Below are 27,431 nucleotides of genomic sequence, written 5' to 3' on the forward strand. Positions count from 1 at the left end.
GACTTACAAAATTTGACATAGTTAAACAGTGTTCGTGGGACGAGGGCTGGACCAGGAACAAGAAACCTGAGTTCCAGCCAAAGTTCAGCTATTAATCGTCCGAGTGAGCTTCAATTCAAGAAGTCACGTCACCCATTTGAGACTCAGAAGAAGCAGTGCCTCTAAACTGAAGAAGTTGGTCTAGAACTCCAGCTCGTTTCTGAAATCCCTTCCAGATAGGAAACTAACAAATTGAATTAGTTTTAATTTTAGCAGTGGTGACAAAAGTTACTGGGTTGGTTGCATGCTGAGTCTTGCATCCCAGATAGCAATTCTTAAGTATTTTTTGTGATGGCCAAGTGAAAGCAAGGTTTCCCCCTCCAGAAGCAGTAGCAATTCCAGTCGGTAAGGAGACACGAGGTTCCGTACGGAAGCACAGCTGTGCCATTGGACATTCGGTGTATCTACCACCATGCTTCTGAACCGCACATTTAGAAAAATAGTTGGAACACATATTGTTCACGCTAAGTCTCTCTGAGTGACCAGTGTGTCTTCAACAGAGGCTGTCTTTGCCTCTCAAGGGGTCATCAGTGGTATACATGCTAAGTTTAAAGTCTACATATTAATAAAATATTCCCCATATTGTACAATATATCCTTGTAACTTATATTGTACAACATGGGAAATATAGCCAGTATTTTATAATAACTATAAATGGAGTATAACCTTTAAAAGCTGTGAATCACTATATTTTACACCTGTAACATAGAATATTGTACAGCAACTATACTTTGAAAAAAGAAAAATTATACTCAGTTATTGCTATTGTATTTTGAATTTAGCCAATGGAAAAAAATCTGCACTTTAAATTTACTTTTTAAATGTTAAAAAAAAAAACGTGTCTAATCTGGGTAAGAGAAATCTAAAGGAAGTTCTGTGTAGTAGGAGAGGTCATGGATTCACCGAAAGGTGTTCTGCTTTGTAAGCAGTCTCTCTTGCCCCAGTGTCTAAAACATCATTGTCCGTAGCTGTTAAAAAAAAATTGCATCAAATTAAAACCATCTACCACTTCTCTGATCCCAGTACAAAAGTATGGCAATGATTTTCTAGTTCTAAATTCCATTTTGAATGCCTACTGTGACGCTTCTCCCCACACTTTTGGGTTTCAGGAAACGTAGTCCCGGCACAGGGCCCCAGGTGTCAGGAGAGAGGTGGGGCGCGTTCCCTGAGAGCTCTGGATCTCTGGGTTGGAAAGTGGTGATCTTCCTTAAGTCTTAACTGACGTCTGTGGTAACCACCACAAAAGCATCCTCTGCGGTCATTTTCTGATGTCCAAGAATATTACAATACTGAGGCTATGAGGGGCTGACTAAAGTGACTCTTCTGTCCAGGAGAGACATGAAACCTACCGAACTCTCTAAACCTTTGCATGTTTATAGGGCATCGCCCTTCTTGAGTCCCTTTGAAACAATTTCCTTTCAGCTCTCGCGTTGCTGAAGACACATCAGGGTGCAGTATTTAATTGGTAAATCATGCAGATTAAACACTCTCTTGTGTTATAAACTGATTAAGTACTTAATTGTCGAGGAGTTCATCTCAACAAGATTTTTAAAAAGTGTTGTGACGTCTTGTAAAATTAAAAGTAATTCTTTAAATGATAGTTAATCAGTTATATTCATCAAACTGGTATTTTATAAAGGATTAATTTCTCAGGACTTTCTTTGGAAAGAATTCTTTTTGGTAAAGAAACTCTAAAGTAAACATTTTAAGTAAAATTGACCTAAACTATGTGAGTTCAGGAGCCATTTTAAGATATGATAAGATAGAAGGGGGAAAATGAAACTGTTGCAAGTGAATATGCTTCTCAGAGTAAAAGTAATTTTGCACTTCTGTGCTCTGGTTTGTCTCTGGACTCCCAAGTAAGAAAGGGAGAAGTGCTCAGAATGTTTGAGTTTAGTATTTCCCCCCAAGGCCTAAACTTTTTGATTGGAGAATTTATTCATCCTCAGCAAGACTGACATGACTATTCTTAACTTATTTAAAAATTAAATTTAGTATCATGTTGACTTCCCAAGGATACTTGAAATCAACAGAACATGAGTAAGAATGACTGCTAGATGGCAGGGTATATTTAGAAATGACCATCTCCTTTTTCAGTCCTGTTCCTTGGATGAATTTCTTTGTGTGTGTAATCAACCTCTTTATTAGAAATGCAGGCTGGAGCCCTTTATGATGAAGGCTTCTTTACCTCTTGCATTTCTTCTACTTCCTTGATACTTTAGATACATTCCCTTCTAAGTGAACGCCAATTTAAAAATAGCAGTTTTCTTCTTTTCAATGATCTTTCACTTTCAAATGACTGGCAAGTTGTTATATAGGCTGCCTAAATCGGTACACGTTCCCATCAGAGAGCATTTTCTTTTTTCTATTTTCTTTTTTGTCTCTATGTAAAACTAAGTCAAATATCAAACAGTAACTGTTGGCCCATATGCCCCACCATGATTTTCCTATGAACACTCAAAATTAAATGTTTCTATCACTGTCATGTCGTAACTACTCTTTTCCTTTTCCATCCATAGAAAAGATGGCTGATTTAAGCTCAGGGATGTACCCAAGACTATCTGAGATCATTTCTTTCTACTCGTTGTTATGCCGTGTGCCCTGGCGCCTTGTTGTGTCCTAAAGGTAGATAAGAACTTTGTCTGTTTCTTGTCTGTGTTATAGGACCTGCATCTCGCATCTCCCACATTTGAACAGTCTTACTCAGCTGCTTTAGCACATTATGGCTCATTTTTTAATTGCATAAGTTCCTGCTTTGTGTTACCCACAGCACTGGAACTGGCACTGAAGTCGTTTGACCTCTTATATGATCGTTATAGTCAGACTTGTTCTGTACATTGTCTTGTCTGCCTTACGAAATGCCAAGCAGAGCTTACTCCTCCGCTGGGGTTTTGTTTTTTTTTTCCCTCAAAGTTTGTTTCTCTTCAAAACCTCTGCTCTCGGATTACAGCTGTCTCGTTCATTTTCGTTAATAATCCTTATTTTAATGTTCAGTTATCATTTGTAAGTGTAAGAATCCATGAAAGGAACTACTTTTGATGTACGTGGAGTGCCAAAAGAGCTTTGGCAAGTCCAGACGCAGCTCAGAGCGGCCGGAGACCCTCATTTGAATCTAAGCTGTTGGTGAATTAAAACCTGAGAAACTTGAGATGAGCGTGCCTAATTGCTTCAAGGAAACTCAACCAGAAAATGGATTGTAGCTTGTTGATCTTATTTCTTTGATAATTCAGAAGAATCTTCAAGAAATATGTGGACTTCTTACTTTGATTCTTGAAATGTGATCACGGAACACAATTGTCATTTGGCCCATGCCCAGAAATACACATCTTTGCATGAGGCACCTGGACATATGTGGCAGGTCTGGTAGAATCAGCTAATTAACAACACAGGCTTAAACAGGCACCTCATCTGGCAGTGGAGTTAGTTGCCTGATGGTGCTCAGCAGGATTGGGTAGTGCTTTTTATTTTTCTATCCTAATGGTCTGCTGCCCACCTAATTTTGCCTTATTGTCAGTCACTACTTACCGCAGCGTGGGGCCCTCCCAGGAGGCTAAATTATTATCAAAGGATTAGGGAGATGTAGCTTTGCAGCTCTGACATTTCTGATTACTTGTCTATGCCAGAACACTAATTAGCTGTGACTAATTAAGAAAAATGTTCCTGCCATAGAAAACCATTTAAAAGAACTGAGAAGTAGAAAAGCAATTCAAAAGCTGAGCAGTGCTCAGATTTGCTGATGCTCTTTAGATTTCCACCAGAGCCTTAACTCACCTTTAATTGTGCTCAGAATTTAAAAAAAAAAAGAATAGAAAAAAATCTCACATGCAAACTGATCTGAGGTTTTTGCTTGAATAGGGGAAAAAATGGTTGTTGATCACCTAAAATCTCTTAGCAATAGTAAAACCATCTCTGATGAATGAAAGATTGCTGAAACTTGCATTTTCATCGAGAAATTTTTCTTAGTATCTAATGTGTAAAATGTGCGTTTACTTTGCTTCAGGCAAGCCAGTAACAAGGACTTGACAGTCAGGGAAGAAATTAGAATGTTCTCCCTACTGATTTCATCAAAGATAGCTGAAAAAGTTACAAGCCACATGTTGAACGTTTCCAAAGTTATTCAGTATTGGTTCCATGTGGCTTTCACATGTAAGATGGTCTGGAAACTCTGACTTCTCCGCGCAGAGCCTGGCTTTTCCTGGGTGACTTTGCAGTCCTGCACTGCAGCTGACTTCCCGTGATTTATTAATGGAAACACCCCACCCCTCCCCTCCTGAGACCAGCATCTCTTATCAGTTGACCAGTGTGGTGTTTTCATAGGAATGACAGCCACCCTTCTCCTTCTCTTCAGCAGCAACTTCTGAAGCAAATGACACATGTATTTAAGGCCATTTTCTGTGGTGGCTTTTTGAACTCCTCCTCTGTGGGGCACACCCTCTGCAAACCTCCCCTGGCAGCCCCATCTCCATGGTCAGTACCATTCACACCAGTGACAACCGGAGTGCCACTATTGACTAAGTCCAACCAAAAAAAAGAAAAAAAACCCATGTAAAAAAGCGGCTATTGGGGTAAGTTAGCATCATTGTGGCCAAACCATGTGTTTACTGAATTCATTTAAAGGAAACTCTAAAAAAAAAAACAATAATCACAGGTACTTAGAAACACCTAAACTCCAGAGAGCCTTCAATTTCTCGATCTCAGCCCAGCCCTAGGTAGGAGACCATCTACAGTTTGCTCTCTTAATATGGGCAAAATGTTTTGTTTGAAATAAAGTGAGTTCTAACTCCTACCTCACCTAAATTCTTCATGCTGTTTTTTTAAACTCATTTCCCCTTTTCTCCTCAGTGGAGAACAAAAAGCAGGTAGCCAGCATCTCTAGGGAATAATCCTTCTGTATATGAAGACTGTGATTAAGGGCCCTGTCATACTTGTCTACTGCAGGGTAAATAATCCCCATTTGCTAACCTTCTCTTCATGAGCCCCTTTTCTAGCCCTTTAATCATCTTTGTGGCTGTCCTTTGAAACTTCTCAAAATGGTCTCGGTCATGCTTCGGGTTTATAGAGTAAGGAATAGGATGCAGTATTTGAATGTGGCTGGACAAGATTTTTTCCAAGCTCTATTCCTGCTGATGCAGTCTAATGTTTAACTTTCCCATGCTCTTGCTCTACTGATCCTTGTAAATTTGGTTCCGTGTACTCCCCACATGTCTTGTTGACTTTCCCCCTAGTTACTGCCTATAGTCTACACGTAAAATGTGTATGTTTATTGATGTTCATTCAGTTGACGTTTTGGATGCATGAGCTAGGAAACAAATCCAATTCATCATTCAATTAGGATGTGTAAGGAATGGTGGTGAATGCTGGGATTCAAAGGTTAGGCATTGGTTTTGTCCCACATAGTTGGGTATCTCTGTCACAATGACTCGGCAGGGCTCTAATTAAAATAGGAAATCAAAACCCGTCTTAGTCGTCCAACCAGTATTTAATTTCTAGAGGCCACACATTGCTAGAGGCTGGGAATGCAATGTTAGACAAAACGAAGTTCCTGCCTGAAGGGAGCTTGCATTCTGATGACCAAATGTGTCATTTGAAAAAGTTGTTAATTTCTACATGAAACTGTTTCATGTTTCCATCTACTGAACAGACATGAATAGATGTCTTTTTAAATGGATGTACTATAGAGACCTAAAATTCGGTACCCTTTCAAAATAGATGATAGTGATGATCTCTGACATGTATTTATTTCTCTCTGTTTTAAGTAGATAATTGGAATCTTGCCAGAACTTAGGGCCAATGCAAGGGTTGTACCTGGCTCTTGTATGTTTGCAATATCAAGTACCACGACTGTGCAATCAGGGCACACTCTCCCTCTCTACCCTTCATGGGTTCTTGGCTCAAAAGCCAGGCTTAAACCAACTCCCAGGAGAGCTGTCGTGTTCCCTCAGACTCACGTCAACAATGCCACAGCAGTGATGTTGTTCTGCCTTTTTTGAACACCTCTCTCCAAACCAACAAGCACTGAAGGCACCCAGGACATGTCACTTAGTAGCATGTCGCAGGCAGCACTGCCAACCGTACCCCAGATATGCCCCACAGCCCCAGACCCCCCGGGGATAGGTACCAACACCCCTGAGCATATGCCGGAGAGGCAGCTCGCTGCTTGTGTGACAAACTCTGGAGGGCCGATCCAAGAGCTGAGCACGTCAACAACTGAGCATGTGATGTTGCCTTAGTGTGTAAGAGTCTATATGTGGACACTCATATATGGACATGGATATGGGGGTATGTTAGTTTATAGTACTTCCTCCTTTACTTAGTTCATCACCCACAACAAAATTAGACTGTGACATTTGAAGTTCTACTTTAGTCCTGTGTTAAATGTCTTTAGCCAAATGCAGTTAGTTACTTTTTGGCGATTTCTACAACTTTAACATCTGTTAAATTATTTTTCTACTAATGAAACATGTAATTCAAGCCAACAATTCATCTGGCTCTGATATTCTTTTACCCTTTTTCTATTGAAAAGCTGCCCTGCCACTATTAGATCTGTAACGGTTTATATTTCCAAATATTTAAAAGCATTCAGTGCTTCAACAAATATGTAATGCGTGTTGTGTGCCAGATGTTCTGCTGAGGACTGGAGAGATCAATGAAAGAAAATTCGGTTGCTGCCTTCTGGATACTCACAGCACATTGAGGCAGACATTGTGCAGTATTTTTATAGACACCTGTCCAGAGTTCTAGGAACAGAAAATAAGGGAGCATCTGATTCTACCTAATAAGAGATAGTATTGGCTTCATAGCGAAATAACAAGTCTTAAAGTGCAACGTGAATCCAGCCAGTGAACTGCACATGGGGGTAAAAGTCCAGACAGACAGACTGACATGCCCCAAAACCATAGATACAGAGAAACCCAACAGCTCACAGATCAGACAGTCATTCAGTTCGCTGAAGGTGGTTCCTGTGGGAGTCTAGCATGAGTCAGGGACGGAAAGGTGGCTGTTTACTCCCATCCCTACAACAATCTCAAAAGGTAACTTCAGAATGATTGTTCCCCACTTTTTATAAGGAAACTGAAGCAGGAAGACTTGCTAATCATTCATTCTCAGACCTAGGTTTTGTCTCAAATTTGTACCATTCAATCGAAGTTGCAGGAGCCGAATTTCTTTTTTATCCAGGTCCTCCATTATTGATTTAAATGCAATACTGACCAAACTTTTGTACACCGTACTCAAAATGAGTCATTCAATAAGATGAACACGTCAAGTGCCCAAACAGATCATTCATAGACTATGTCTGTGCCCCAAACTGATGCACATGCCATTATAACTGGGTTGACCACTGAGTTCAGCCAAACCACTGATTAGTCATTTCAGTCAAAAGATTACCCAAACCAGGATGCACCCCATCTTTTGTCATTAAGTAGGAGAGAATGGAACAACTGATTCTCTGAAATTACCACTTTATAATCACTAGTCTTTTTAGCACCAGGAAAAGAGCCACAGAATAAACTCACAGAGGCACTTGCCTACTTGATGATAATGAATAATGAAGACAGTATTGATTTTAAGGCTCTTTGCGTAGTACAGGACAGGCTTTAATAATATTACTTTCAGGACATTTTGGAAGGAAGGAAATTTTGGATCCATGAAGTAGTAATGGGTGAAAAAGAACTTTGTACAATCCCCAGTTTGTGGAACTTACCCTGTTATGTAATTCATTCTGTTTCATAATTGAAGAGGATTGAATGCACCTGGAAATATCTTTGTCATTATATTCATGCATTTTTTTTTTAAGAGAAAGCATGAAAAAAAAAAGTATTGAACTTCAAGAATAGGAAAGATTTTTCAGCATTCGACGAACATTTATCAGGTACTTCCTATGGCAAACCTCCCCTGTTAGCACTTTTTACATTTTCTCTTTCTTGACAGACATCATAGTGCTCGTGAACTCTCCTTTGCAGACTTCCTTATAAAGTTAAAAAATTAAAAATACCCTGAATATGAGTTTATTGAACACAGAAGAAAAGAAGACATGAATCAAGTTCTTCTCTGGTCTGTGTTTGAAAATCAGAAAAAAGATGAAGAAAGCTGCACATATAGATCAAGTCCCCTTATGAATGAACCAAATATCTTTCCACATTGCATCGTTTTTTTGCAATGAAATACACTATTTCTAGTGATCCTGAGCATCAGGGTGTGTGGCACTTTAAAACATCTTAAGAAGGGGGCCTGTGGGAAATGCATAGCACAAGAGCCATGTGCTTGGCATCCTGACAGAGTGTGCAGTTATTCAAAGAATTTATTACATTACTTAATTACGTTACCGGGTTTACAAATATCTTTGGAACTGTAGATTGCATTAACTTGCAAGAAAATGTGGTGGAATTCTTCAGAACAATGAGCATTTCCTGTATTACTTCACAGTCCTGTGCTTTTTGATGCCTATCAGGAACCACCAGAAATGATAGATTGTCTGCTACAAGCATCAAACTTCTCTTAAAAAGAATCAAGAGACTTCATTGATGAAACGGACTGTTTCCTAGAAGGAAGTGGAAAAACCTACTAGTCATGAGCACAGACTCTGAAGCATAGAAACAAGATGAATCTTAATCCTGCCCCTTATATAAACTTAAATAAGTAAATTGCTTAGTTAAAACCCAGTCTTCTACCGACGTGAGCTCAGTGTCCATACAGAATGGATATAACAGCCACCTCATCAAGGTTGTTGTGAGAATCAAATGAAAGTTTGACTGAAGCTCTTAAACTTCCCATGGGGGATTTTAAAAATCAGATGCCTTTATAATCAGATTATTATTATATAATATAATGCATATAATATATTGACATATTGCTGTGTTTTTTCATAAAATAATAGCTGTGCTTGACAGTTCTTTATAAATTCCATTTATTCCTCATTACACTTTATTGTTTTCATTTTTATAATATGTACTTCATTAAAAGGCCAAAATGAATAAATTGAAAGCAAAATAACAGGTGATAGAAACTTCTGGGATCCCCAACTTGCATATTTGGACGAATAAAGCTATATTTAAGCAGCATTAAAAAGGGCAATTTGGCTTTTCCCTTCAGTTTATTTTGAGGAGAATCACAAGCTATATTTTTTCTAACCATGCACTTTCCTTTAACAGTCAAATCTAATCTCGTAGTATTTCTGGAGAGAATAAGAAGCTTATTTTAAACCTAGATTCATATAGTCTGTCATTCATATTGCAGATGAGAAAACTGAGCCACAGAGAAAGCAAACGACAGACTCACTCAAGCAAACAGTAGCATCGCAGGGCCTGGCACTCCCGCCCTCCTAGCTTCTGAGCTGATGGTCTTGTCTGGTGCGTTCACGGCCAGCCCTCAGCTGCCGTGTCCGGATGCAGGTCTCTGTCTCCCTCCTTCTGCACATCTCTGGGTCTGGCTGGTTGATAGGTGTAGGTTGGGTTGAATACTTCCTGTATTTTTAACCATGATAGACTGGTTTCAGTTTTCCTTATATATAGCCCTTAATCCTATTCTAAGCCAACAAAAAATTCGCACTTAAACCTTTCAACATGCTTGTGTATTGAGGGTCTGTTTCATGGAACCAAATATAATCGTTTCATTTCAGTGGGATGTCTTGAGTAGAGGGGGCAATGTTGGCATTACATCTAATTTATCATTAGTATAAAATTTGCCTTTTAGTGTTTAAAACTGGGAAGTGAATGACCACAAATTGAGTTACATTAAGTAGATGCACTGTTGATCAAAAAAGCACTCAAGGTATAAAGAAGCACTTATATTTACTTTTTAATGTACTGGTGAAACTGCAGGGCATTGACGTTTCTATATATTTTGTTGCCCTCTAAAGCCACAAAATGACCCTAAAGGATGCTTTCTGTTTATGAAACTTATCAAAACTCTTCAGCTTTGCAAAACTATTATTTGTTCTTTTATTCAATTTTATTAACATTTAAAAGGTATGTATTTCCTAAGATAAGATTTTCTAGGTGATATCCTATTTCAACGCAGTGGCAACTGTGGTGAAACAGACAACTTCTCTTGAAATAAATGAAGAAATGCATACACACTGTGGAAATTTAGCCATTCCATATGCGAGTGCATTAAAAAGCATTGGGTTGTTGTCTTTTTTTTTCCTGTTGTTCACCTGTGGAGACGAGCTTAGCTGGAGAAGAATGAAAATATATCAGCTAGTTGTACCAATTCATGATCAATAAAAAGCCAAACACTTAAGCAGAAAATAGATCACAGATTTGTTCCCCAGCAAAGCAGCTGTTTTTCCCCCGCCATCATCATCAGAAGCCGCATTCTGACAGAAATCATTTGCTTGGAGCCGCCACGGTACATGAACCCTATGCGGTCCTGTGATTCAGATTTAGGAATATCAGCGGCAGAGGGTCTAAAGGCATTGTGCATTAGTATGTATTGAGACCTCATTCCAGGTGGCAAGCAGCTGGACTTTCTTAAAAATAAAACTTCCAAAATAAATGCAAAGTGCTTGTTTCCAGGCAAGAAGTGTTATATTTAATTGAGCCCTCCTCGAAATGTGATAAATTAGGCAGGAAAGGGAGCTGTGCATATTTAATATATTTGTTTTGTATTTCCACTAGTCAAGAGAATAATGAAATTCCTTAACTCCTTCTCTTTAACTTGCATGAAGAAAGCACGGTATGTTGCTAAATCTCTTTTCACCAGCACTGCCGAGAAACAACTTTAATCCTTGTTAGAAAATTGCCGAGTCTGGGGCTGACAAAGAGCTCATGCTTGTTCCATTGTCAGTGCTCCCCGGCCCCGAGAGCAGGGCCCTTTACAGCTGCGTGGATCCCGCCCGGCTCAGCTGCACTATTTAGGAGAGGAGGTTTGTCAATTTCTATTGACAATGGAGAGAGTTTTCCAGGGCCTGTAGCAGTCCTGACACAGTTGGGGATCAATGCCAGCCATTCAGACTGCACCCTCTTTCATTGCTTTGGTTTGTTAATTCAAGACTAAAGGTCCACTGAGGGGGTTCAGGGTGTTTAAGAAAGCTGATGAACTGTTTAAGAAAGCTGATGAACTGCAAGCGTTTATAGCCCCGGTGTGGCAATTTCCATAGTCAGTGGCAACTCCTGGCACTGAGGGAGCTGTGTCCTTGTTGACCCCCTTGTTATTAAAAATGCACAAGCGCTGCGCTTCTCAATATTTCAACACTCTTTCATTGTCAATACCACCTTCTGAGCCCTTCAGCTTGTTGCTTGCTCTAAAGATCTTCTTAGATTGGGTTTGAAAACTTCACCTTAAACACTAGATTAGACTGATGTTCTGTTTTCCGTGCTCCTGTTGATTTGTTGAACCTTCCCAGGGCTGGAAAGCAAGTAGCAGCTTGATGGGGAGACGGGCCGCTAATATGATTTACCAGTCTACAGTCATGCACAATAAGTGTGAATAAATACAGGGGTCTCACAGAGTCAGCCCTAGCCTTTCCTTGTCTTTTATTTTTGCTTTAAAAGAGATATCTCAAGAAAATGAAGGGAGTAATGCATGCCCTTACAGGAGTTGAATGAACCACAAAAAGAAGAAAAAAAAAAGTATTTTTTTGTTAAAGTGGTAGGCTGCTGGCCTGGCCTGGATTGATGGAGAAAAAAGCGTAGAATATACACTTACTGCTTTATTCCTAAGTAGACCAGACAGAGAATAAAGCGGTAATGCCAAACCCGCGACTCCAGTGCAGGGCCCCAGCGCCCCTTGCTTGTTGTCCCCTGAAGGGAAAAGTGAATAGTCAACCAAGTTGCTTTATAAAATTAACTTCTCCAAAATGAAAGGACATTTCCTAACGGTCACCCTTTACTGCACATTCTCCCCTTTCATATGTCTTTTTTTTTTTTTTCTCTATCTTGGGGGGTTGGTTTTGGTTCGGTCAGGGGCAGGGGAATGACACTAACTTACCTTTGACTTTTTTCTCAAGATGAAAAAAAATAGGACCTATCGTCCTCCACCCAAAAGAGGAACATATCCATTCCGGCACCAGAAATAGGAAAATGCTAGTGATTTCTGTTTGGTGGTTTTGTCTGTTTGGGGGTGGTGTGTGTGTGTGTGTGACCATAATATACAAGAAAGAAGCATTCCTAGTGAGGTTTTTTGGTTTGTTAGCTTGTTCTTCGTAGCAACATAAGCTCTGAGCTGAGCTACTGATTTCTCTTAATCATTGGCTTGATTTAGCTGAAATTCTTCAAAATGCTTTGACTTAATAATGCAAAAAATATGCATTATTAGCAGATGGAATACGCTTTCTTATAAAATGTTCCTTATAGAATAGTTGTTTGCCTTTAAAGAAAGATGATGATTAAGTAGCTTGAGCATTTTATTAACAATAGTTCTTTTTTTCTCTGTTTTTATAGTTAACTTTAGATCATTTTATTCCCAAATTATTTTCCTTTAAAATTACAATTTTAGCATTGTGCTGAAGAAGTTATATTCATGAGAAATGTCTGTGTTATGTTAGATGTCCTTTCAATTATCACTTAATCATAAGTATCATTTGTATGTAATGGGAAAAAGAAGTTACATTAATTTTAAATTATGTAAGGATTTTTTAAGAACATGAGATGCATGTGGAGTGATTTTAAGAAAGCATTTTCGTTTACCTCAAATTCATACAACTTACCATTTATATAGTAATTTTACAGCCTAACAGCCAGATTGACTTGTATGTTATAAATTTTGTACAATATATCATATTTTGTGCCCCCTCAACTGAAAAAAATATTATCCCTTGACGAAGGACTGTAATTTAAGAGTCATAGCCATCGAGACTCCATCTTTAGCTTTCAGATTACCTGGCGAGTGGGGCTGGGGTGACGGTGTTAATTCAGTATACTCATGTTCCGTATCACCAATACCTGTGAATGTTTATCTGCATTAAAATAGAACTCAAGAAGTTGCAGCTATAAGTAATTTGAAATAAGGAAATAGGGAGTTTAAGTATTAGAAATTAATCTATTATGATTTAATATGTCAGCCGAAGTGCTGAGTTTATCATCAGTTTACTTTTTAAGAATTTAAGAGTGTCCAATTTAGAAAACTTGTTTCTGATACTTTTACATGCCGTAAAAATTAAGAAAGTAATCATTAGGAAAGAGCAAAATTGGGAATATGAATAACTTTTTTTAATTATAACCTATCTCATATTTTAAAACCTTTTGCAATATTCATTTGTCCATTTGAGATCCCAGTATTCAGTAAATCAGTTATTCATTTTAACTAGCTTATCACATGAGTGCATATATGACCAGTATACTAACAAATTAATAGAAATGTGATGAAATGGTAAACTAATTCATTTTTAATTTATGCTTAAAATACCATTCCTTGTACTAGATTTTATTAGAACACTGTTAGTAAATACAAGTCCAGGTGAATTTCAGATTTACTTGTATCACTTAAGGTTTCTTTTAGAAATTTGAATTTACTGCTTGATTATGAAAGAAAAATATTTTTAAGATTTTTTCTTTTGTGTTTGAGTACCTAAGAACATATGCACACACACGTGGGATCTGTAGTGTCACTGTGTTTGTGTGTACAGGCAAGGCACAAAATCACTTCTCTTTCAAAAACTCTTGTCGCTGAATGGACGTTGATATTTCTCACAGTTTTCTGAGTGAGTAGCATTATTTTCTTACAGTATTACCTACTAAATTCAGTACTTAACTGAATCCCTGAAAATGTCATCACTAATAGCCAGTTGCCTTTTTTTGAAAATAGGAATAAAATTTCTTCTTTTTTTTTTTTACTTTACTCACAGGCATTACATAGAAGCAAGAAATCACATTAAAGAATTTCAGCTTTCCCCTCAATTGAGTTGTAATAAACAAAGAGAAATTATGAACCCTCCAAAAATACTCACAAAATGAAGCAGATTGTTTTATTTTATAATTTGGTCAACTGACATCTGTTTCGTGATTTTTATAAGACACAAGAATTCCATCCTGATACTGTCCCTTCCTAAGATCTGAAATCTTTATTTTAGGAGGTTTTAGACCATCTTGGCAAATACTTAACAACTGATGGTAGATAAAGGTGTGACTGAGGGTTCCAGTGGAGCTGTGGATGTTTTTTTGCTGTCCCTCTTTTAAAATGCTATTTCTAGTCACTGCCTAAAGGCAGAACACATCTATTCTGATTTTGACATAACCTCCAGGCTCATAGGAAATTCCCCTTTGAAAATACTTCACCTGTTTTTTCCTGCTGCTTGGCAGTCCATTCAGTCCCGTAACGTGTCTTTAGTGCCCATTGTTACCTACAAATTACGAAGCAGGCCGCTAGGCTGCAAGTGCAAAAATACCGTTCCCCATGAATATGTTACAGCTGAAAGACTGTAATGTTAATTCATGTAAAGAACAGCCTAGGTCAACACAGCAGATTTCCTAGCAAAACATACAATCCTGTTAACAGGAAATTATAGCATTGTTGACTTCAAGTGCTGATCTGTGGTCATTTCAGAGTGTTTCATTACCCCCTCATTACCGAATCTATTAAATGAGTGCTACAGAGGCTGTTTCTTTTTTGTTCTCCGCCCCTCTGCCCCCATCCCTCTTTCCAGCAATGGTACAGCAGTTCCATGAAAGTCATTTGCGTGTGGTTGGCTGATAGATTAGACCTTCAGCTTCATATTTACCAACTGAAGACGCTCATCAAGATTGTGAAGGTAAACAGAATGTGTTTAGATGTGAATTGCCCACCGAGCTATAAAGAATGGTGGCAGGATATTGACACAGGAGAACATCATATTTCATATAACTGAGTGAATGTAAGGACTTTAAAAACACCACTTTCAGCAATGCTGTTTATTTTATTTTCAGGTAGATTACTAAATAGATATAAATGTATCTTTTTTGCACTAAGAAATAAAAAGTATTTTGTCATGAAGTAACCACGTTTTAAGATAATATACGTAGTCGCCAGCACATTTACCTCAATGTAGTAGGTCCACAAAAATTTCGTTTTCTTAAGTATGGAAATGTTTCCTCCTAACATATTTCCCTCATATTTATTAGGATCAGAGGTCATTATGAGGGCTTTTGAATTATGTTTGCCCCTAAGATAAGGAGAATGTCCATTATTTCATTATATCCTGACTCGAAAGTGAAGTATCATCACTGCCTGAATTCTTTTGGATGCATGCCCCTTCTTATATGTGAGAGATGATCAGTCTGAGTGTTGAGGGTCATTCAAAACCACTGATCGACAATGTGTCAGTTCAACGAGGCCATTTTGACTTCTGCTTTTCAAGAGAAAAGGTGATCACGTACATGTTATATTTAGTGAGTGGGGCTTTACAGTAATATATTATTCAACATGATTTTTCACACCTTGTAAATTCTAGTAGAAGCACAACGTATACCACAAGTATAACTTTTTCTTAAAATTGAGGCAAATTCTACATTATGGCTAAAACTCTATGCTATTGAGAATCAGCTGAGACTTCAATTAAGTGACCTTTACTTCCATTTTAGTACCATTTATCAAATGGTATTTTTATACCATTTATATATTTATATACATGTGTCTATGTATGTGTATGTGTATATATGCACATACATATGTGTGTATATTTATGTGTATGTATGTGTGTATATGTACACATACAGTGGTTCTCATGGTGTCATTTCTGATCTAACATGATCAGCATCACCTGGGAACTCATTAGACATGCAAATTCTTGGGCACCACCCCAGGTCTACTAAATCAGCTCCTCTGAGAGTGGGACCCATCCATCTGTACATGAACAAGCCCTCCCAATGATTCTGATAGATGATAAAGTTTGAGAAGAACCACTCTGTCACATAATTAAAAGCTTTATCCACTTTAAAGTATTTTCCATCCTTCTCTTGGTTCTTGCAGTCTCGTAGAATACAAATGCACTTGTGCCATAGACACACAGGTTGTCACAGATTAGAAAGACTCGCCAAGAGGAAAGCTCTGTTCTAAAGTCAGAAATTGGCAAATCTGTTGGAACATAGAACCAGACCTACAATGTCACAGTGCTAGCAATCATGACCAGTCATAAATAACAAGTAAAATTATAGCCACCCACTGATTTTAATACTATTCAACACATTACATTTCAATCGGCAGAATACCTTTGATCTAGAACGCTTTTTACCAGATGTTATTTACTTTACAAAGAAACTGAAAGCACACTATGATATGTTCGTGTTTGCTTTAGTTTTTCCATTGTTCCTTTCTTGCCTCTGTAAATGTGACTTGGAGAGCCTTCAAGTGAAGTTTGTTTTTCGTAAAAGAGAATCGGGATAACCTGTGTTTACCTTCTACCTGTATGTGCATGTTAAGATTGCAGTCTGTACTGTGACTAATCTTGGGATTAGGTGGTTACCCTTAAGATCAGCTGTATTTCCAACTAATGTCTACTCTGTTCAAGACGTCAGAAATTAAGGGATAGACTGGGATTTCAAAATTGTAGAACAGATAAACAAGATTACACTGTATAGCACAGGGAAATATACACAAAATGTTATGATAAATCACAGAGAAAAAAATGTGACAATGAGTGTGTATATGTCCATGAATGACTGAAAAATTGTGCTGAACACTGGAATTTGACACAACACTGTAAAATGATTATGAATCAATAAAAATGTAAAAAAAAAAAGACAAAAAAAAAAGACGTCAGAAATTAAATATTCAGCTGATTAGTATTCGTTGATGGGTTAGTAAGCTCTTTTTTTTAGAATAAGAATATCCATTTTTGATTAGCCCATCATTTGTTTCCTTAAAGTTACTCCTTTTCTTGTCGTCACATAATCACAGCAGTTACAGTTTAAGCCTCAGTGAATATTTTAGCAGAAAAAATGATTAATCACTTTATTAATTATAGGGTGGCATTTCCATTGTATTCTAAGCCAATCAGTTTATCTTATTTTATATATTCTTCATTATTGCTACCAATAGTGAAGACTGAGAAATACGAAATTAAAGTTCATGAATATGTTTGAATTTCCCTGTTTTGTTTTTCACAAGCAGGTCCCCAGACTCAGCCAGTGCTTTCTTGGTCTGATACATTTAATCAAGTCATAGGGCTTTATTTAATAATTAAAAATGATTATTTTCACAATGAAAATTAGGATGAGTTAAAAATTTAATATTCTAATTGTTTTATATACTTTGAATATAAACAGACTGTAACTGATTTCATACATAGAGTCATCTTTCTTCAGAGCTTATATGCTTATGTTTATAATGTGCATTTGCCAGTGAATTAAGCAGCTGTTAAACAGCACATGTCTGGGGTTGTGCAGGCCCCTGAGTGGGCTTTCCTTCCGTCCACATCACTTAGACTAGGCCTGCATGTCACAGCAGAGTATTGCATTCCACCTGGGAGCCAAGCTACCGGACTCTGGCAACCGGTCCTTACCATCCCAAGCATTGTTGTTCTTCTGTGCCATGGAGACCCAGATGTGTGTGACAGACCGCGCTCCTCCACAAAGACACTTAGACACTGATTGGTTCATTCATGTTGCCACTAGCAAAAAACAAATCACGGTGAGATTGTCACAAAAGATTTGAGACTAAGAAATGGTTTGTAAAGTTTTAACATCAGGCTGATTTACTTGGGCAGGGGAAGCAGAGACTCCTCAAATAGTCAGAATGGCTGATGGATTCCTGCTCCTGTTCCTGTTCCCCCTAGCGGCCCTTTGACATTTAAAAGCAGTTAATGGAAATCAGCCGCCTCTTTCACTAAGAGAAAAGAAGACAAGTGAGCAGCACCCTGTGGCAGGCACTTGTTTTAAGTAAGAGCCAAGCAGACGTTGGCAGAGGGTCTCCAAGTGTCAATGACATTTTCTGAATTCTAAAAAGAGAGAGAGGGTTTGCAAGATACCTGCCCTACAGGCAGGTATTGTAACTGCCTATCACTTACTGATAAAATAAGGAGGCAGACTCTTAACTATGCGCAAATTAGAAAGCCTTTAAGACAACAAAGCCACAATACAAATCTGTCGTGGCCACTTACTGATAAGTAAGCTAAGTCTAAGGAAAGTCATTTCAATAAATTGAGACTCACAAACTCAGTATATAATTGTCAGTGGAACAGTAATACTTTATTTCAGATCCATTATCTGTAGATGAATATTTTGTGTTATATATATATATACCTATTAGAGGCTTGAACACAAATCTTTATGGTAATAATACCATGTATACTAGTTACCAGATTTTCTAGACAAAATTTACCTTACAGAGTTACTTCATGGGGTCTGATACTAATTACTGTAAGCTTTAATGTGAAAGTATCCCCTTAGTAATAAAAAGCTTTAATAGTTTAGAAAGAGATTATAAGGATGGTGGGCTTTATGTAATATAATATATTATATTAATATAAAATAATATAATCGAATTTAAAATAGTTTTGGTCATTCAAGTTAAAAAACAAAAAAACACTCTCTAAATCTCAGTGTTTCTTGTCCTTGAGATACTGACCTCAGATGCAATTCAGTATTCCTCACAGTCCAGGTCATTTTTTGGACATGTGGTAGACTCTTCAAATATGAATTTTATTTATAACAAGTGAATATCGCTTCTGAAACTTGGAATGCAACCGTGGGGCAGAAGTTGAATGATAGAAGATAGGAAGATGAAATGTGAAAATGCCGATGGTCCCGCTAGCTTGTAATGGTTCTGCTGCTCCCCAGAAGTCTGTTAGGAGGCCACGTGTATGTATCACGTGTATGTATCACAGGGATTAAGATGCCATCCTTAAGCACTTCCTACCTCTCGTGAATAAGCACCTTCAGCTACAGTGTCTGAATATTGTGATATTTTCCGTTTAATTGTGTGGCGTGAAATCAAGCATCCCTTAATGTCAATATCCAGCTGTTGGGGTTGTAACATTGGGCCAGGAAAGACTTCTTCCTTGACGTTTTTCATCTATTAAGTGCTAACCAAAACAAACAAAAAGCCCAAAAAACCTCCAGGTGACCATGAGCAATCATTCAACAGTGAAAACAGAACAAAACAGTGGTGCATTGATATGTACTGATACTTTGGGCCAGTCCTTTGAAATCTGGCTGTTCAATATTCTTAATCTAACATAGCACAGCAAAAAAAAAAAAAAAAAAGTTTAAAAATGGCCTTAGAAGTGCCTTTACAGAATGGGATATCTCCATTTGTGCTTTGTTTCCCCATTGAACTAACTCTAGACTTTTTTTTTTTACAACTTTAAAGGTCAATATTAAATACCAGCCTTGTTTAGTCCTAGAAAAATCATGTATGAAGAGTCTCACTTGAGGAAGAAAGTGAAATAGGGAAGTTTTATAGGTTGTATATCTTAAGGGCCCCAGAGACCAGCGTTTTGTTGTTTTTTTTCCCATTGTTTTTAGGCTCTCTATGTAAACAACAACATGGTATTTGTTCTATTTTTGACATATAATGTACCAAATAATAATTTACTGTTTCACAAAGAAAGTAAATAGTATTATTTTATTAGCCCGTCTAACGGAAACTTAATGCCAGAATTCGACACGTCATATTCTTAGGCAATTTCAAAAGGAAAGGACAAAATTCATACAGACATTTAGAGGTACACAAATATTTACTCAGTGTACATAGAAATAAACTTTACAGTTCACAAATGCCAAAAATGCAAACTTCTTTTAGTGATTAATCCTCTCCCTCCACACACCTGCCCCCGAAAGCTAATGCATTTTATAAAATGTAATGTGTTTTTAATATCAAAATAAAGGCTCTTCAATTGAAAAACTAAGAATTCCTTCATATTGAAAGTGTACATAAGTACATATTATTTTACCTTTGTTACAGGTTATTCAAATAGTAAATTCTGTGCAATTAGTACTATTTTGGGGAAAGGCTTACTCGTCTTTAGACAGTTACATTTTGATCTGCTCAGAGTAGCTCTGGTTTGAATAGCACTATGCAAAGGCTCTCATTTCATTTTCTCCCCAGAACTACACCAACAAGATGATTGACATGGGCAGCTACAATCTGAATCCATTAGTGAATTGCCCCAGATCATTTCTGAAATGCTGAGTATATATATATTTGTTTAGACATATAATCCGTAAGGGATCTAAGCAAATCCTCTCTCCTTCCTCCAGAAAACCTATAGGGACTTCCGATTGCAGGGTGTGTTGGAAGTTACCCTGAACAGTAAGACCTATGACACCCTGCACAGACGGTTAACAGTAGAGGAGGCTACAGCTTCGGTTTCAGAAGGAGGACTTCAGGGCATTACAATGAAAGACAGCGATGAAGAAGAAGAAGGCTGATAACACGCAGCTCTGTAGAAGGAAGGAGAACCTTGACGTTTGTTTTGTATCTTGTCCTTGTAATGACATTGTTTGGACCAAATGAAAATGCTTATAACTCACTCTACATAAAAAGTTAACCCGGAAGCAGAGTTAAAGGAGAAAATGCCAGTTATTTTTTGAAGATCAGCCTTTTTGTGTAGCTTGACCTAAAATGACCTTGGCTCTGTTTGTAATTGGAACATGAACCTTTTTTTTTTTTTAAGAAGATGTGACTTTTTTTTCCCTGTAATTACATCAAAGTAATGTCCTCTGTGTGAAGTGAGATACGTGTTTCTCATAATACAACATTGTGAGGACAAGCCACTTCTAATCACTGCGCAAGCTCTATTGTACCCTTGTTAAAATGGTGTGTACTTGACACTTTATCGTTTATGTGCAACGTTTGTTTCCTAGGTAATTTACCATTGTTGTGATGTGTGTAAAAACTTTAACCTTGGTTCTTAGTACTCTGAATTAGTCTGTAGGTGTATTCCTGGGCTTAAAGGATCACCAAACCCAAGTATAGACTAGATTTTCCAATGGGCTTGTGTCTTGCTCCATTCTGAACATTTCTTCTTTTGAGTGTAAAAAAACCCCGAAGTGTGAGGTAGTAAGTGTACTGCCGTCAACATACCATATTCTCCTATTTCTAAGTGTAACAGCTTGCAGGCAATAAAAATCCACTTGGTCATAACCACTTCTGTATGTATAAATTAAATGCAGTAAAAAAATGTTCACAGCATTACAAACATCTCAACAAGTTGGCTCTGTGTTTTTGTTTATTTTGTTTGTTGACAATCAAATGAGTAAAATACATTAACACTGCTTTCCACCTAGTAGGCACACACATTTGTTAAAAGAATTAAGTTACTATGACAGCATATTTCCATAGCAAAGGTAATGTTGAGTACATACTCATCTATCATATATTGTTAATTAACATTAGCAATTAGTGTTAACTAATAATAAGTCATACTAGGAATACTAGTAATGTTAACTAGCAATTGATGTATTAACAGTTTTTCTTCCCCTGAAGTATTTTCTGGCTACAATTTTGAATTGTAACTTATTCTTGAATTTTAATTTTTATATCTTTTCAAAACTATGCTGGCATTTTTCATTCATAAGTAATTTTTAAATGAAGTAAGTTAATGCAAAATACGTGGAGGGATCCCCATAAGTAAACCTAAGCTCCTGAACTTTAAAGTGAAACAACTTCTTGGCCCTCCAAACTTTTTCCTGGTACCTTGATACCCAGACTAGCCCACAAAAATCTATTTAATCCACAGTTTCTGTATAATATTATTTTGGCTCAGTTCGGGGTCCTGGGGAGGGGGTCAAGACCTTGTGCTATAAGATAGATGTGAAAGGAAATTTCTTCCCCTTTCCTGGATTAGAGACCGACCCTACCAGCTCAGTATTGTTGAAAGACAGTTTGTCTTGGAATGCTGTCCTTCCCTTTCTACTCCACCCTCACGCCAGCACCATCTTTTTTTCAAGCCCCCAGGTGTCCAGTCACATCATGCTCCCCGATGGTACCCTCCCCAAGCTTGCTCTACACAGATCAAATTGCTCTATGCTTGGAAATTACCCACCTTTCTTTTCCTTTATATAAAATGTCTGTTTCTTTGATACAGCTTATCTTAGAGTAATTGGCCCATTTTGTCCTAAAGTACGAATAACTGATGACCCCACCTCCTTAGCCATATATATATATATATATATATATATTCAAAGAAATATCTAGATCATAGAATTCAGAAATAAAAGGGAAAGCATGTGTTGCGAGGGAGTGTACTTAGGTCCAGGAGGGTCTCGCTGATGACCTGACCTGTTTAACCTACCTTCTGGCCTTCTTTGCTGGTCAGCCTCTTGTAGCTTTTGTACAGGTTTGGAAATTCTCTGCTCCTTCCGTTGTACACCTACGAGATTTCTAAAAGCTTTCCCACTCCAACCTCCACTGGCTTGCACCAGGAGGACGATAGCAGTCAAAGGCAGGTGGTGGAGATGCTCACAGTTTTACGAGGACTGTGCGGACTAACCTTTGAGCCACAGAAAGGTGTGTGGAGAGAAATTTATAAAGTCACTCGAAAAGAATGAATAGTCATTTTTGGGTTTTTGCCCATAAATGCTCCTCAACAAAACTGCAAATTGCTTGAAATGACTTAATAATTGTTCATTGGTGTGTGTAACTGTGAGGGTGAATGCCCAAGCGTCTGTCTATTAAAGGAAGCCAAGTGCTGTTCTTTCACACACACACACACACACACCACACACACACACACACACCACACACACACAAATTTAAAAAGGAATTTAATTGAAAACCTACCAAGTGTAGCACAATTTTTGAAGTGAAAATTATTTTTAACTCAAAAGAAATAGCTCTCCCTTCCTAAAAGGTTTGGGGATAGGGCCAAAAAATACATTCTTTGGACAGTTTGGTGAGTGTTGCAGGAGAAAATAACTAATACTGTTCAATGTCCAAGCGGAATGGGTTTGTTAATACATCTAGAGGGAAAGTTTCTCCAAACACATGTTGGAGAAAATAATAATAATGCCTTTTCCCGGAAAGAGAAAGAATCACACAGAGCTTAATGTACGCCTCCCATCTCCAACTGTGGGGCGTTCTTCCATTCACGGATTTTTCCACTTGAATTCCCCTTAGTCCTTATTCATTGTCCCTCGCTCCGGAGAAAGGATTTCCCGCTACTTCTGCAATAAACGCCCGTGCAAAGTGTCTCGGGGCTCCCACTGCGCCCCTCAGGGTCACAGCCGGCCTGGCCCCGCGGCGACCGTGGGTGAGGGGGTCCGTGAGGTCCTGGAAGGTGCTCCTGGCGGGAAAGCCGCCACTCGGCCGTCGCCACTCCTTGAGCCCCGACACCTCTTCCCGCTGCCGCGGTCAGCCTCTCAAGAGGGACGCTCCCCGCGCCACCTCGCGAAAGCCCGCGGGGACCCCAAGCCGGGGACCCCGCGCAGACCCCGCCTTCCGAGCCCCTCCCGCCACGCGTTTGGCGGAAGGACTGATGGAAAACATTAGAGCAAGCGCTTGGTCGCCTTTATTTCTTACTCCCAATAGAGATAATGGAAATTTCCCAGTCCAGGTCCCTAAAGGGAGGTGACAGATCGATGTTCCTGGGAGATGTTCACGCGCCGCTGGCCCCGCGCGCTCTGCGCTCGCTCCTCACCGCAACCCCAGCCCCGCTGACAGCCTGCGAGCCGTCCCACCCTGACTGGTTTTGTGCGGAGATCTGAGGCCTGGTTTGTGGGGATTCCGGAGGATAGGGTTCGTCCCTCCTTCACATTGAGCCCCGACTCCCACTCCACTCCCTCCCTGGTACTATGCAGGGAGACGCCGTGGGGCGTGGGTCTCTCTCTCCCTTCTAGTCTTGCGCACTGGACCGGCAGGAACCTTCACGAAAGGCTGGCGGCTCAGCTGGCCCTGGTACTTTGCTGCGGATGGAGTCGAGCGCAGGGGCCTAAGCGGCCGGGCAGAGGCGAACAGCAGCTGGGACCGCGCAGCAGCGACGGCCCCGAAGCACCCCCACCCCCACCCCCGGGAGCTGAGAGGCTTTCCCCCAGCGCGGGCTGGAAGATGGGGTGCAGACCTGCCTTAATCCGCCCTTCTCCGCAACGTTACGGAGCAGAGGCGCGCGCAGGCTGTGAGCGCAGAGCTCTGAGCCTGGGTTCCGGAAGTCACGAGTGACGGTCAACCACGGTCTATCAGCGCGCATTATGTGGCCGCTTTTAAAAGAGAAGGAGGCAGTGGAATGTCCGCGTGTGCTCCCCAGAGAAAGAAAGTGAGACAAGAATTTGATGTGTTTCCCAAACGCAAAAGACCCCGATAGAAAGAACTACTCAGAACCGGGAGCGCGTGATGCAGCCTGAGGAACGGGAAAGGGCCTGGGGGTGGGGGGGACCTGGAGCCAGAAACGCTTGGATTTGAGTCCCAGCAGCCACACGTCTTTCCCGCGTCTGAGCTCTGTGTCCTTGGGCAAGTTACTTAACCTCTCTGTAAAGTGGCCACTCAGTAAAGAAGGTGGTTGTGAGACTTAGAGGCATGTAAGTTGTGGCCTTTGTTAACTGTTTCTCAGTATAAGGGTGGATTCAGAAGAAATTGAGAGGCCAACGTACACTACCACTCTCACCGCCGGTTCTCCCAGGGTTGTCACAGGGTCCTTCTAGATCACAGTCAGCTCTGCGGATCTTCAGCCCCGCCCCTGACTAGTGCGTGGACTGGCTAGAATTGTCCAGATCCGGGAGACTTTATCTGGCCAAGCCTAGTGGGAGGAGAGGAGACGGGGAGGGCAAGTCGAATGGACTCCAGAAAGGGCCAGCACTGTGAGAGCAGCCCCAGGAGCTGCGGTTGGGAGGGGAGACAGCTGGAGACACATCTTTGGGTCCACATGGGGATGCTGTTGGTCAGGGGTTCTGAAACCACAGGTATGATCTGATCGGGAGGTGCCAGACCACAAGCCCACGAGTGAGAAATTCCAGGCCTCGGCCTGTGCCCAGTAGGTTGAGTTCAAGAGAATTTCAGGGGCAGATTGATGTTCCTTAATGTTTTCCAAAGCTTAAGGAGGACTAGAATGGCATCCTGTGTCTCAGACCAGAAATGCGCCCACAGAAAGCGCTTGGGAAATGGGAAAGGGAACGGAGACCGAGGCAGAGGAGGCTGAAGGCCGCCCCAGCGTGCCCCGAGGTAGCCTCAGCCTTGGAAGCCGAGCAAAAGGGCAGGCGCTGAGGACGACAGCCAGCACGGAGTCCTGCCCCCAGACCTAGGCGCCCCTAGGTCACAATCCAGGATGTCCATAGCAAGGGAAATGGAAGCCCTGGTGGCGCTGGGCCAGACACGCGGTGGCCTTAAGAAGCAGAAACTGATCACTCACCAAAAGGAAAGATACCGCTCCCAGCTTTGTACCAAGACTAGAGCTACTTTTTAAACTGAAGGGATGTTCCCCATCCCCATCATTCCTTTAAGACAACCTGCTTGCTGCTTCCTGAGTTCCAGACCCAGGAGACAGGATTTCATCCTCCCCACCCCCACCCTCCTATCCAGAATACCACTTTGCCTTTAACCTTCCTGTACTTTGCAACTTTTCTTAAGTGTGTCTGTATTTATGTGCTTATTTGCATGTGATTGGAAAAAATCAGCCAATAAGTATATCCTAGATTTGTCTGAAATCTCCTTTTATATTGTCCATCCCTAGGATCAGGGATTCTCTGGTCAGAGAGGAAGTGAAGAGTTGATTTCAAACTCAAGAACCATCAGGCAGAGTGGATACTCCTTCCTGGGCAGCACGCGGCACAGGCTTGTTTAATGGAACCCCTACACACAATATGCACCTTCACAATACTTGAAAGTGGTGTGTCATATTATTTCTTTTTCTGCTTTAAATCAATTCTGGTTTGCCCTTTACCACTACCTCCTTCCTGACACCCAACAGGCAACACCTCTCTTGGGTGTGATTGGCAGAAAGAAAACTTTAAATGCTGAAGTTTGTTGTTTAGGGTATGTCCTTAAAATGTCAAGGAAGCAAAACTGTATTTTGAAAAAGTTTATAGCTTAACTTTTTAACAAGGTGATGGAATAGCTTTTTATATGTAAAGTAGTTTCATTTTTAAATCTCTTTTCAATCTCAACTTTGGGAGGAGATTTTAGCAGGAAGGTAGGAAAGTTTTTATTAAAGAGGAGCTCCACTAGTGAAAGGTCAGAATCCAACAGAACTGGATTTCAAAAAGTGGAAAATGAAACAGGGGAAGGCCTGGGTAGCACCACTATGTCAGGGGAGGGCTTTTGTTGGGCCCTCACTCCAACACCCCACCCCCAATCTGGGTAGTAATTTTTTAAAACATACTTCAAAGTTACTGTATTGAATAAGCTCATTCATTCAAACTGCTCAGTTTTGTTTTTATTACATTGGGTGGTTGCTAGGTGTGTTCTTTCATATAATTAGGATACTCTATCAAAAGTTGATTAATTTTAGAAATGCATAACAGCTTCTAAAGAGATGAAATCTGCTTTAATCAAATTGAGATTTTTAAAAAGCTTTTGTGAAAGGTTAATTTGTGAATCTACAGAAGAAATTGTCCCCTGGGGAACTCAAGACTGGATGTGGGAGAGCAGGCCCTCAAGGGTAAGGAAAATCCTCAAGGTGGTGAAAAATAATTTATCAAATGTGATTCTTTGTGTGTACTTTAACATTTTCATGTATATAATCAGAAAGCAAATCATTGAGCAGAAGGGTTGTTTTTAAATACAGTTGTCTGAAAAATATTTTGAAAAAGTTTATAGCTTAACTTTTTAACAAGGTGATGGATGGCTTTTTATATGTAAAGTAGTTTCATTTTTAAATCTCTTTTCAATCTCAAAGCCTCCCAAGAATGAAGTTGGCTTTGAAGTAGTCCCATTTTACAGAAAAACAATTCAAGGAAAAAGGGAACTGCCACCATCCATTGGGGTTAACAAGGAGTCCACGAGCTGTGTGCCCTCCCGGGCTGGCACACCCTGGCAAGAAGGCCAAAACAGGACAGGAAATGCATCATTTATTTCAGCCCTCAGAATGTCTGGGGGTGGTAGGGGTACTTAACAAAAAAAAAAGTTTCTTCTAAAAAAAAGTTTCTTAGAAGAGGGGAAATGTTGTTTTTGATTTCAATGGATAATTGAAGAAACCAGTTTTAGAAGGATAGTAAGGGACAGAGAGGAGGAAAGAAGATTTTTATTTACCCTTTATGCGACAGCAATGTGGGTGGGGTGGGATGGGTTAGTGAAGGCAGAAATCTCTGCACACTTGAAAAAGTGGGTGTTTTCTCCTCTTAAGTGCCTGTCCATACAAGTTGAACTAAAAGCTCTAGAAATTAATTTAAAATAACTGCAGACTACTGATGGATTGGATTGAATGTTTGAGAACGCAGCCAGTTTTGCACATGGGTTTTGCAGATAAAGGGGAAGCTGGGATAACAGCAAAATACAGAGATGGGAAAAGAAAGGCCTTTCCTCTTTCCTATTTCTAGTGACCATCACCTCTGAAACTAAGCAAGAGGGGAGGATTCCATTGCTCACCTGCTCGTGGATGGACTGAACGCCAG

General features: G+C 39.7%; 1 protein-coding gene across 8 annotated transcripts in view; it reads left to right on the plus strand.

Moving 5' to 3' along the window:
* Positions 1-21,099, plus strand: part of CADPS2 (calcium dependent secretion activator 2) — a 447,742-nt gene extending 426,643 nt beyond the window's left edge. For 7 of the 8 annotated variants that reach the window (XM_072964580.1, XM_072964581.1, XM_015237597.3 and 4 more), the window contains 2 exons: positions 14,621-14,725; positions 20,151-21,099. In XM_072964580.1, coding sequence (XP_072820681.1) covers positions 14,621-14,725; positions 20,151-20,321 — 276 coding nt within the window. In that variant the 3' untranslated portion in view covers positions 20,322-21,099. The remainder of the gene's footprint in view (positions 1-14,620; positions 14,726-20,150) is intronic. The other variant, XM_072964582.1, reaches the window with a different exon arrangement.
* Positions 21,100-27,431: the final 6,332 nt, after the last annotated feature.

Source organism: Vicugna pacos, chromosome 7 (genome assembly GCF_048564905.1).
Source record: "Vicugna pacos chromosome 7, VicPac4, whole genome shotgun sequence".
NCBI lineage: Eukaryota > Metazoa > Chordata > Mammalia > Artiodactyla > Camelidae > Vicugna > Vicugna pacos.